The following is a 12,170-nucleotide window of genomic DNA, read 5'->3' as shown; positions in this document are numbered from 1 at the left end:
AATAAATCATAAGTATTTGAAAATTGTGTACTTATTTATTAATGCAAATGTACAAATAATAACAGTCTTTACATTTATGAACACTTTAAAATTAAGTCTCCAGATAGTGATTAAATATATATTAATAGATCTTATAACTTAATTAATTATATTAAAAATAACAAATAATTATAAATCATTTAAATATATCGGCACCCGTATAATGAAGTTATCTATATCATAATATCCATTCGTATATATAATTTAAGTGAGTGTAAGCAGAAATAGTACTAATGATACGATACAAAATGGAAGACATTGTTCAAATCAAATAGATTAAAACGTACATTTATCAATTATAAGAAGCTGAGGTAAATTACTACACTGTGGTTATATGTTTGAAGATTTAAGTTACAAACTATGCAAGAAATGGTATGTAATAAAATGAGAAATATTTTTTCTCACCATTTTTTTTCTAACTAGGTCTTACCTGACAACAACGAACGGATATTGAGATATAGAATGTCTATGAAATCATAAACTCTGTGTTGACTCCACAAGAGTCCATATTAAGCACAATATATAAGTTGGTTCACAACAATGTCACACGTACTTGGATCCCTTCCACACGTTGTTGCCTTCGATGCTGCACTTGCAGCCACAGCCCGTGGGGCACGTGTCTCGTGTCGTGAACCTGAATACAAAATATAAACAATTGATAAATAGGATCCCACCAATTTAAAATGTAAAAGTCTGTCTATAGGCTTTAGATGGTGTTTGCGTTTAAGGAGTAAGTATCATATTAGCCATTAGAAGTGACGAAACGTGCAATAGACAGCAATAACCAGCATTTATGAACACGCACGTTCGTAGGCATTGGCCATAGGGTATTTAACTTACGTTGGCCGGGTGTAAAGGCAGGTTTAGAAGCATCGTATGTGAGTATACATACCAGTGTATCATGTGGCTGGCGTGGCCCGCATGGCCGCAGGCGGCGCACGCGGCGGCCAGCCCGCGCACGCCGAGCGCGCACACGGCGCAGCGCAGCGCCAGCTCGCCGCACGCCGCGCACACGGCGCCGCCGCACGCGCGCCCGCAGCGCGCGCACTCCGCGCACAGCGTCGGGCCCGACCACGCGGCCGCGCCGGACGACTTGCACTGCACTAGTTTTAACACCTACGGACGGACGTTGTTTTAAATTAAATTTATGCATGTTTTGCCTGATGGTAAGCAACACCAGGTTCAGATAGTACACGTAAGATTAATTAACGCTTATTCACTCTAGCCATTGTCTCTGAATACTTAAAAAGTGTCGGGAAATAAGAAGAGAGAACTTGAATTAGTAAATTTCACTGACATACATATTTCAACCAATATCTTTACTCACCTCAGTCTTTTTATATATTAACTGCCATCTAAACAAAATATCAGCATAGACTCTCTTGAAGCAATGATACAAATGAACAGTCGCTTCGTCCAGCACGCAAGCGGTCGTTCTTTCTGATTTAGAAATGGTGGAGTCTGTATAAAAGTTCTCCGCTTCGGAACAGGAATTGCTTCGTAATACAATGGGGAGCGTCCAGCCGTCGGCGCTGATCTCGCTGTATTGGTTTACAGTGCTGTAGGGTGAGGTGCCGTTACCCTGCAATCAATCAGTTCTTTTTAAATTGTCTGTTATCAAAATAATCAAATATGATTTTAAATTTCTTGGAAAGTATTCAAAAATCATTTAAAGTACCTACACTCTGAACGTCAAATTACAGATCACATAAACTCTCGATGCGAGTCATTCGGTGTGGCTGGGTTAAATAAGAAAAAGCTGTAGAGAAAACAACACTGATAGTGCAGATACTTACACAACTAGAAGTGCTGATTGTAGACTGCGAACTTGAATTACTAGCGTCGTTGAATACAGAAAAGGCACATGCCAACATAGCTGCCATTTGCAGATCTGAACTTTTGGCGTAGTGGGTAATTCTGAAAATAATGCAAATGCATTTATTTATAGTATTAATACCCATAAATATAAATTTGCCGCATCAGGCGACAAGTACGCAAGGAGAAAGAGAATATTATTTGCCGCATAATGCCTTTTAAGGGACGAAACCTCGAAGACTCAAGAGATAGATTGAAACTTCTCTTCACCTCCGTAATTCTGTTAACGAGGAATTTAATACCGATGTGGAGCGCCGCCTGCAGAGGAACCTGACTGGCTCATGGTTCTGCTTTATATGAGAGGGTTATTAACCCTCTATAGTTTTGGTTTGCATGAACAGGGGTCATGTTCTCTGCATGCGACTATACATAGACAAAATACTTACAATGACTGCAGCAGGTTGCAGCACAGCGGATGGCCCACCCAGCCCATGGTTTCCTCGCTGGAGGCCAAGTGGTCCACCACTCTCGATCGCAGCGACCGGGCCACCAGTGCGGTCAGCTCCCATGCTTGAGATAACTCGCACTCCTCTTCCTCCATTGCTATTTTGGCGTTCTTCTCGCACATAACTGACAGAAGAGAAAAATAAGCCATTTACACATTTTTCGTATGCCAAATATTTTCTATCTGGTGCTATATGGTAGATGTCAATAAACACTGCTTCGCCTTTTTTATGACGGGAAAAGGGACAGCGATAGTTTATCGCGCGATAAAAACGGCGTCACGCGTGCCATACTACGCGGCTGGGTAAATGTTTGTGAGCATAACATGTCGGTAAATCAAGATTACATCAAAAACTTACCCACGGGATCTTCTGCGTCGATGACATACTTTTCAGCGAGGGAGCGTCTCAGTGGGAACAGATCAGCGGCGGAGTACAGCAGCACGCGCGGCGCGCCGCAGCCGGAGATGCTGCCGCGACTGCGCATGCTACCGGCGCGGCGACCTTGCGCTTTCTGATCACAATTATAGTAATAAATAATAAAATATTTGTATGCCAGGTTTAGAGAAAAAAAAGGAACATAAAAAACATTAAGTACATTTATTCATTTATTTATTTTTTACTCAAATAATTTGTATAATGGAATGGGTGAACTTACCACTAAATGCATAATAATAAAACCGTTAACATTAAGAGAATGCAAGTGAGCATAGACGTAAATTACATGCACAAAAATACAAATATTTTCATAAACAAAATATCCTACATATATAAGTAGCATAGATGTACTATGTACTAAACATAATAATTAGTCTTGAAATTCATATAATGAGCCAAATAAGAATTTTCACGCTTTTTCGAACACGGATTTAGTTTTTCTCGGTACATATTTCATTACAACATAACACTAATTACATATGAAAAAAAAACACAGTACTCACCCATCTGTCCTGGAAGTAGAAGGTTGTTATCGAATTGGAAGCATGTCTATGATGCAACTGCGGAAAGCCAGATGCATTTGTCGGCGAAGGAGTCGTGGTGGCATGAGGCGAAACAGAGCTATATCCAGTGCCGAAGATCGTCGGCGCTAATGATAACGAAGACATTGAGCGAGGCGTCCCAGTCTCGTGTTTTAAAGATAACCGTCTAGCGTTTGGCGGTCGGTTGAATACGACTAGTGTGCTCACTCCGCACCATTTAGCTCCACATGTGCGCGGGAATGGGATGCATGCATCTCCCGCGTTTTCGCTTTCCGATTGACTTCTTTGGCTAGATTTCATAGAGTCCGTGTCGTCACTTGACTTAACAGGGATCTGATGAATAAAAAAAAATCTAGTAAAGTTCAGATTGAAACTACCAACTTATAATATAATACAATAGGCTATTTGACTGTATTAAAAATATGCATTTCTTTTATGTCATCAGTCTTAATATTATTTTTTTGGAGCGATTTGTAATAACATGAGATAAAAATATTGCATTATTTAAACAAAATGCGTCTCAGAAAATTAGGTTTTTATATGCAGCTGTCACGTGACTAAAAACGAACGTAATTGGCTATTTCTATTATGACGTCAATTATCCATAAACAGACTGTGGATCGTACCGTTCCTTAGTGTTCGCTATTATTTTTCAAGATTTTATAAGTGTTTGATCGCTCAGGATTACTCAGATAACATAGGGATTTAATAATGGAAACCAATTCCGCGAAAGCTGACAGTCAAAACCTACCAAAAGTGGACGCAATAATGGTTGGAAGAAGAAATCTGGATTGTCTTCTTCAAAGACAATCCAGATTTCTATGCTGCCGAACTGAGGAATGTGAAAACATCAATGTAAGTATATCTTGGTAACCACTGATCTTAGATCATGATCTGAAACCACTTCTTGCGAATATTCAAATCCATCGGCATAGAAAAAAAACACTTTCGTAGGAGATTTTATTGTTGTATTAGTGCACTGAGGCACTGCACAACATTTATAGGAACTCATTTTAATAATTTTCACACATATGACGTGGCACAAGTTAAATAAAACAAGAGAAAATCAAAACTTTTAGAAACACCAACAAGCTTTGTATGATATGCCATGCATGCCATGGCCGCCATATTGCTAAAAGTCGCGTTTTGGCGGCATACTTGAATATTTCATTTTCTTTTTCGATTTTTTAATCAAAAAGCTGTAATAAAGGCAGAAAAGTATTTTTGTAGGACTCCTTATAAACAAATAAATACCCTAAGATAGTTTTTAGAACTTTGTCAAATAGCCTATATTTGGTCTATATACTTGCCTCATCAATAGATGTTGCCAGTGTCTTCAAGCAATGCAACAAACATCTATGTCCCTCTTTCTTCTTTTTGTAAGCAGTTTTATTAAGGGCCTGAAGAATTTTTATAGTGGTTGCGCTATCAACATTTGTGCCTGTGAGCCAAGAGAATTTCGGTATGGTTTGTTCAGTAACATTTCTTGGGAAAACCACTTGCAGATTAGCTGTGTACCCATTGCGTTCAGAGTGTATCTGACAAGTCCGAGTGTCGATGTTCATGTGTGTCACTTCAATGTTGGCCATTTCACGAATTGATTCAAATTCTTCATCTATTGATGTGGGGGATTTGTGAGAAAGCTTGTTCTGAAAGTTATAATTATTTAATCAAAGTTACTAGAATTGAAAAATTATCAAAAAGTTGACTACAACATTTTCTTAATTAGGTATGAACTAAACATAAATTCAAGTTGCCACAGCAAGGTCATTGTCTTCATCAAAGCATGAGGACATTTTATAATTCCCTTTTTTTCAACAACTACTAGTACTATCTTACAGTAATATGTTTGTAAACATTGTGAAGTGGTTTATAGTTTAGACTAATGTCAACAAGTAATATTACAGTAAGTAATTATTAATCCATAAAATGTTGTTTATGCAGTTTGAAGCTCACCATTTGAATGTCTTGACCTTTGTTATCCAGCGAGACATCATTCATTGAACCAATTATAGATGAATAGCTTGTTGCTGAAAACATTATGATAGAGTTAAATAAGACACATATCTAGATTTTTTCAGGTCATGGGTTAATGGTTTTACAAAACACATTTCTAATTTACCTACGTTTACGGCTTTGGAAATGAAATAGAAACCTATATACATACATAAATAAATATAAAAATTCAGAATTATTTAGCTTGTAGGTATATAATCACATATTTATGTTTTACATTGTAGACAGAGCCAAGTTTCAAAAAGACTTGAAGACCACGATCAGTGTGTGGTTTGAGTGATTCAGATATTGAAAGGTACCTTTTTGACTGGTAAATACTTTAAACAAATGATAAAAATGAAATTTTGTTATGAGGAAACATACATTTTAACTTACAGTCACTATTGTTTCCATCATCATTGTCATCATCATCTGGCAGGTAATGATTACACATCTTCAGTAGTGATGGATGCATGGTCCATAGCCGTAATGTCTGGTCTCGGCCCCATGTGACTAATTGGTAATTAGATGGTGAAGTGTTAGGTCTCCACACCATGGTCTGTACAGTATCTGTGTGACCAACTAATCTTTGTGTCAAGGAGCCTCCCACCCATATACCAATCACTCCCGCTTGCTCAGCCCTTGGCAAGCCGCCCCAGCCTACACCAATAGTTAATAAACCGCTACCAAAAGGAGTATAAATAGCTCTCCATACAGGGAAATTTGTCATTATAATATTTTCTGGACGTCTTCCATTGTTTATATCAAAGTATTTAATGCTTCCATCATGACTAGAAGTAACTAGTTGGTACTCATGGTGGGGACTCCAATCAACTCCATGTATCTTACAAAGGTGTGCCGATATGTAGTGGATGGGTGATGTGTTTTTACGGTAGTCCCAAATTTTGATATCACCATCATGTGCAGTGGCTACAACATGAGTAGCCACTTTATTCCACTGCACTTGTGATGCACCAGCTAAAAATGGAATATTAAGTTAAAAAAATTAAACAGAGCAGTTTTTAATTTATGATTAACATGTCCTGTACTTACCAACTGCAGATAGGGATACAACCGGTTTTCTAGAATCTCTTAAATCCCACAAATGAGTAAAGGTATCGATGGAGCAGGTAGCTATCAAATTATGGTCCTGTCTATGGAAGTGGGTGTCACTGACAACACGTGTGTGCCCACGAAGGGAGCATATACAGGTCAAGTCATTTCCAGCACGCCACTCGTAAACATCAACTCTCTGGTTGCTCTATAAATATAGGAAACTAATATAAGAAACAATGCTATGTGCAGTGATAAGCTATAAGTTATCATTTGTTTACAGTAAGATTAATACTGGACTTAATAATATACTATTGAATACATTGTGGAATATAAATCAAGTAAATAATATATAATAACGTTAACACACCGCAATGGCACAGAGCTTTTGTCCATGATATGTCTGGCACCATTCTGCCCCAGCAGCGTCATACTTGCTATGCCGCGGATACTTTTTTACTATGTCCCCACCGTCATCTTCTAAGCTGATTTGTTTGATGGCCAACCATCTCCTGCCTGCTAATAGCACATTGTTTCCTGAGAAATCCACGGACATCGCTGTAGCTTGAAGTTCGCGATACTCCCATTTCATCAATTCAGAACTCCAATGGACAGACATTTTTAGTTTTTCTAATACGAGTGGTAATCGATGATTATATTAATATCTTTAAATTAATAATATTACACTTAAGATAACTAATTATTACACTTTCGATTTTTGGACCGAAAAACAATTCGACCAAAAACATTGGTCAAAACATGCTTGTATTACTATACTAGGTACTTACTTTTTATTTAGATGGTTGGCATTTTGATTTGACATTGATTTAAATGACGGTGACAAATATCAGCTGTTATTTAGTTTTTTTCTACACAATGAAAACGTGAGTGAGTTTGCTTTATTTTTGTCTGTGTCAATGCCAATGTCAAATCAAAAGTTAAAAAATATAAACAAAATAAGGAAGGAGATTTGCCGTAAAATTTTAATTCTATAATATTTTTAATAATGTAGACCGCTTGGACTGAATGCAATATGATTTGAAAAATAAGTACATTTCTGTAACATGGCTTTTCTATTCCGCCGCTGGCGCCATAAGTTGTTTTTCAATGTTATAGTTAGATTTGTAGTAGGGCTATTATTCATCTATTTTTATTGTGAATATCTTATATATTACGTGACCCAAGTACAGGTAGGTGGTCAAACTATATTATCATAATATAATGCCGTAGTTTTAAACTTACAACATATTGATTCTCATGTTAAAATTGCAGTGTGAATGGCCTGCACTTAAAAAAGAGTATGCACAGGATGTAACTCCTGTTTATGCTATGGTGTTGGCTGATACGCATTTATTAGGGTCTCGGAACGGCCACTGGTTTGATAAATGGAGAAGAGAGTGGCAGATGCATAGAGCTTTCCAAACAGCTATGACTTTACATGGGCCTGAAGCTGTGTTTGTGTTAGGTTGGTATATAATCTCAGTATTCAAAAACTACTACACAGCTATTTGAACATATGTATTTTTTAGCAATTTATATAAAAATACAATTTCATAGATATTTAAAGGGTTTCATGTTTATTGTCACATTTTTTTAACAGTGATTTTCTTTTTGTTTCAGGTGATCTTTTTGACGAAGGGAAATGGTGTCCTGAAAAGGAATTTAATGAGTATGTGGACAGATTCCACAAACTTTTCAGAGTACCTGAAGGTACAGCTATGTACACAGTTGTGGGCAACCATGATATTGGATTCCATTATAGGTGAGGGAAATATTTTAATACTTTTAGGCCAAAGACATTCTTGAAGTACCTTGTGTTTCCTGTAGATCATGGATACAATTTTTTTTTAATTGAGTTTGGGAAGAATGGGGTAAATGCTCATCTAATACAATAATTTATTATTTTTGGTTCTATGGTATCAAGTAAGCAGCTTGAAAGAAAAATTAGAGCTTACGGACCACACAAAGGTGACATGTTTCGTAGGTAATTTATAAAATGGGGCAACAAATACTTTGTTTCATCATATAAAGAACTTCAATTTGTAATATAAGTACAGTCGAATTTAGATAACTCAATGGAAAGGCTAAAAATTTCGAGATTACGAGTTTTCGATTTATCAAGAATTTCAATATTGAAGAGATTTTGAATTTCGAGTTATAGAGTATAAATATGTACTATTTACTCCTCACAGAGAAATAATATTTTGTTTGAGTTACAAAGTCTTAATAATTCAAGATATTGCAGATTTAGGGGTTCAGCAGAAGGGAATGGCAGTTTTTTCCGACTTACTTAGGATTATGACTTAATGAGGTTTGAGTTATAGAGATTCTACTGTACCTAGATATAGTATGTAAATCTTTTCCATTTAAAATGTAATTTCTTACATGTCTTATATTTCTTTTGTAATAGAGTGACAACCACATTGTATGATACACAATAATTATTTATTATAACATATATTTTGTAACATAGTTTTTTTTTTATAACCACAGTGGTTATATGATTTAAATAGACCATCTTCCTGTAAAGTCTTAATTTTATATATGTATATTACTATTGGCTCCATACAATACATTATTCTATAATTAATAGGGTTAGAAGTAACATTAGCCCAAAAAGCTTATAGTACTTTATTGAAGCAATAAAAGTTTTGAATCCTATCAAATTATTGTAGCAGTATTGTATGTTAATGTCAAGTTGTTCATGCGTAATCCAATTGGGAGACCACATATTCGAAGGTACAAAACACCTTCTACTATGGCATTATTTTAGTGAGATATTTACAATAATAGAGATTTGAGTTGAATTATAAAGTATTTACGCATAACATGAGCAGTGGCTCACTTGGGGCTCTGCTCTGAAAGCTCTTAAAAATTATTTGAGCTTGCATGAAGGAAATGATAAATATCAATGAAGTAAAAGAAGCACGCAGGGATTGTGGCATGTAGAAAGATTAATTAATGCCTACCCTTTCACGAAAGAGGTGTGATTTTATGTATTTATGTAAATTTATTTAAAGCTAGCTGAATTACAATATATTTTTCTCTTTATGATATAAAATTTCTCTAAATAAATATTTGAGTCGAATTGAAGAAAAGCTAACTATATATTTTTAAAGGATAACCCCGCACCTGGCGTACCGCTTCGAGAGCAAGTTATCTGCGCCTCCGGTCCGCCTTGTTACCATCAAAGACAATCATTTTGTCCTTATCAACTCTATGGCGATGGAGGGAGACGGCTGCTCACTCTGCTCACGGGCGATTAATGAAATAGAAAGAATAGAAGGTAAAATAATAAAGGATTATTAGTAGTTTGAAGCATGTATTGAGCAACAATTTCTTCTTTGTTATCTTTCAACTTTATTAAGAAAATGCAATCTTTGTGTATATGGTAATTTATGTTTCTCATTTCTTTTAGATATTTTAAAATGTAGCAGTGGTTCAACTCTTTGTAAAGGCAATGTTGTATTGAAAAAATACAGTAGACCAATCATTATGCAGGTAAGTTTGTTTTTAATTAAGTCTAGTTTGTAGAGGCGTAAAGAAAGTTACATTATCGATTATTTATTTAACGATATTTTAAGTAAAGGAAGTGCAAATTCCGTACATTTTAGTAACTTCAATTTGTTTTTAGCATTATCCATTATATCGTGAGTCTGATAGCATTTGTACTGAGCCCGACGCGGCGCCTCTACCAGACCGGAATTCCTTATTCGAAGAGCGCTGGGACTGCCTCTCGAGGGAATCCACAGAATACCTCGTCGAGAGGCTTCGCCCTCGCTCGGCGTTCGGAGGTCACACTCATCACAGCTGTGTGGTTCGCCATAGCTTCGTACCTACGGCCGATCATAAGATAGAGTTCACTGAATACACAGTGCCTTCGTTTTCTTGGAGAAACAGACTGGACCCGAAGTATTATTTGGTACGTCTAATTTTAAAGGCTAAATTTTATTAGTCTGTTTAAATGTTATGCATTTCAACTACTCGTATATTCCCAATTTTTAAACGTAAAGGCTATCTTGGCTTCAAATGGTTTAGTACTTAGAACAAAATTTGGCATCTACGATGACTGCACCCGTACCCGTGATAATTTTGAAATTATCTTTTAGTTCATTTTTATATTTCTCAAGAACACACTGTTGTAACTATCGTTTTTCAGTTAACTATAACACCCGAAGAAGTGAGGGTGTCGAAATGCGGGTTGCCCCGGGAGTGCACGCTGCAGGCTACAGCTGTCGTCATGCTGTTGGCGCTTCTGATCTACTTGAGGGTCTACTACAATAGAACGAAGAACTATAACCAGAAACATTTGTACGTTTGCCTTTTATCGTTCCTTATTAATGTGATTCGTTCATGAGTCAGTTCATTTACGAAATACTTGAAGTTCATTACCAGATTTATACATATTACAGTTTATTATATTGGATATATACATAATACAGTTACTATTACGAAAAATGATCAAACGTTTTACACACATATCACGTCTTTTTATCCCACAAGGGGTAGATAAAAGTCAATCACCAGACTCAAAGTAAAATTTCATACAAATTTGATTGAAAAATAAAAGTTTAACAATAATAACACTTAATCGAATAGCAGCGTGTTTATGTCCCAGGCGCGCGGCCCTTGACGGGACGATAAGTCCGCGTAATATTATGTAAATTTAAAGGTGCATTTGAGAATTATTACTTCAAAAAATTTTTTAGAGTCTGAACATTTGGCATTGCAACTACGGAACCCTACAACGCGCGTTTCCCGACACGCACCTATAAAATAAGAGAAGAGCTATCAAGATTTCCATCAAAATTATTTTCTATCTTGGATTTAAGATTAAAACCTGGGTTAAAATCTAGTAACCTTGACTTTTAATGGTAACTATAACGTCATTGCATTTGTAATGATAAACGTAATTTCAATGACCGAAGAACTCCGCTTCGAAAACAGAGAAATCTACGGACTTTGGACGTCTAGACAGTCGCCACTAACTTTTGCGTACTATTGCAATAACAATGAACTAACCTCAACGACCCACCTGTTAGATTTTAAATGATACGGTAAATAATGTCAAATCGTAAATATTTGGTGCAAATAACTATAAAGTAAAAAAAAACACGTCAATGTATTAGTTAATGTAGTCTGCCGCTATGTCAGATTTCGTTAGGTACTTTTTTACCTTTTTCCCTGTACAAATACACAAATACAAAGTGTGTGAAAAAAGTCATCGTGAAATATGTTGTAAATTTTACGATTTTCAGTATCCTTTTCATTATCTTTTGTTCCTTCACAATAACAACTCCAGTCAAATTGTTATTTAACGTAATGTTAACATTATCTTTTCTATGTTTATTTTCTAGATTCGGAAAGAAGGTCTGATAACGTCGAAAGAAGTACAACACATAGCAACTACCTCGTGGACCGCGGTGTTTTGATAATACTCGGTTGTTTAATATTAAAAAATAGTGATAACATAAGTTTTGTAAATAATTAAAAAAGTATAAAACTGTAAATGTATTTTATTTGATTAAGTGTAGGTTAGCAATAGGAGCGAGCAAATTTTTGATTTCTGTTTCTTACGTTTTTTATAGTATGTACCCGAGGAAGGCAGTTGTGCTGTAAGGGCAATGTCGATGTAGCGCAAGTTAACTTAAGCGCAACGCAAATTATGGTATCTACACTAATAGGAAGTGCGTAACTGCTAGTCCTGGATGGTATAATCTCAGCTAATATGTACAAAAATAATCTAAATTCAAAGTTATCTAAAAAGAAACCTTTATTCTAAAAA

At 36.0% G+C, this 12,170-nt stretch overlaps 2 protein-coding genes across 3 annotated transcripts; one reads left to right on the top strand and one right to left on the bottom strand.

The window, feature by feature from the left end:
* Positions 1-21: 21 nt before the first annotated feature.
* Positions 22-7,170, bottom strand: LOC106143629 (GATOR complex protein WDR59). 2 transcript variants are annotated; one of them, XM_013345758.2, is made up of 12 exons: positions 6,756-7,170; positions 6,386-6,593; positions 5,717-6,310; positions 5,294-5,367; positions 4,648-4,986; positions 3,299-3,670; positions 2,718-2,871; positions 2,301-2,484; positions 1,836-1,956; positions 1,367-1,621; positions 932-1,155; positions 22-673 (listed from the first exon to the last, which is right to left on the bottom strand). In XM_013345758.2, exons 1-12 carry the CDS (start codon positions 7,002-7,004, stop codon positions 583-585), a joined length of 2,865 nt encoding a protein of 954 aa, XP_013201212.2. In that variant the 5' UTR covers positions 7,005-7,170; the 3' UTR covers positions 22-582. The 2 variants fall into 2 exon arrangements, with proteins under 2 accessions (XP_013201212.2, XP_013201213.2); XM_013345759.2 differs by having other exon boundaries at positions 5,729-6,310.
* Positions 7,171-7,323: 153 nt separating this feature from the next.
* LOC106143655 (metallophosphoesterase 1) lies at positions 7,324-11,855 on the top strand. Its single transcript, XM_013345788.2, has 8 exons — positions 7,324-7,575; positions 7,658-7,850; positions 8,006-8,147; positions 9,505-9,671; positions 9,804-9,886; positions 10,020-10,307; positions 10,545-10,696; positions 11,743-11,855. The coding sequence occupies exons 1-8, from the start codon at positions 7,450-7,452 to the stop codon at positions 11,759-11,761; spliced, it is 1,170 nt and encodes a 389-aa protein (XP_013201242.2). The 5' UTR covers positions 7,324-7,449; the 3' UTR covers positions 11,762-11,855.
* Positions 11,856-12,170: the final 315 nt, after the last annotated feature.

This window comes from Amyelois transitella, chromosome 2 (genome assembly GCF_032362555.1).
Source record: "Amyelois transitella isolate CPQ chromosome 2, ilAmyTran1.1, whole genome shotgun sequence".
NCBI lineage: Eukaryota > Metazoa > Arthropoda > Insecta > Lepidoptera > Pyralidae > Amyelois > Amyelois transitella.
Note: the sequence above shows the minus strand (reverse complement) of the source record. Positions and strands in the feature narration are given on the sequence as shown.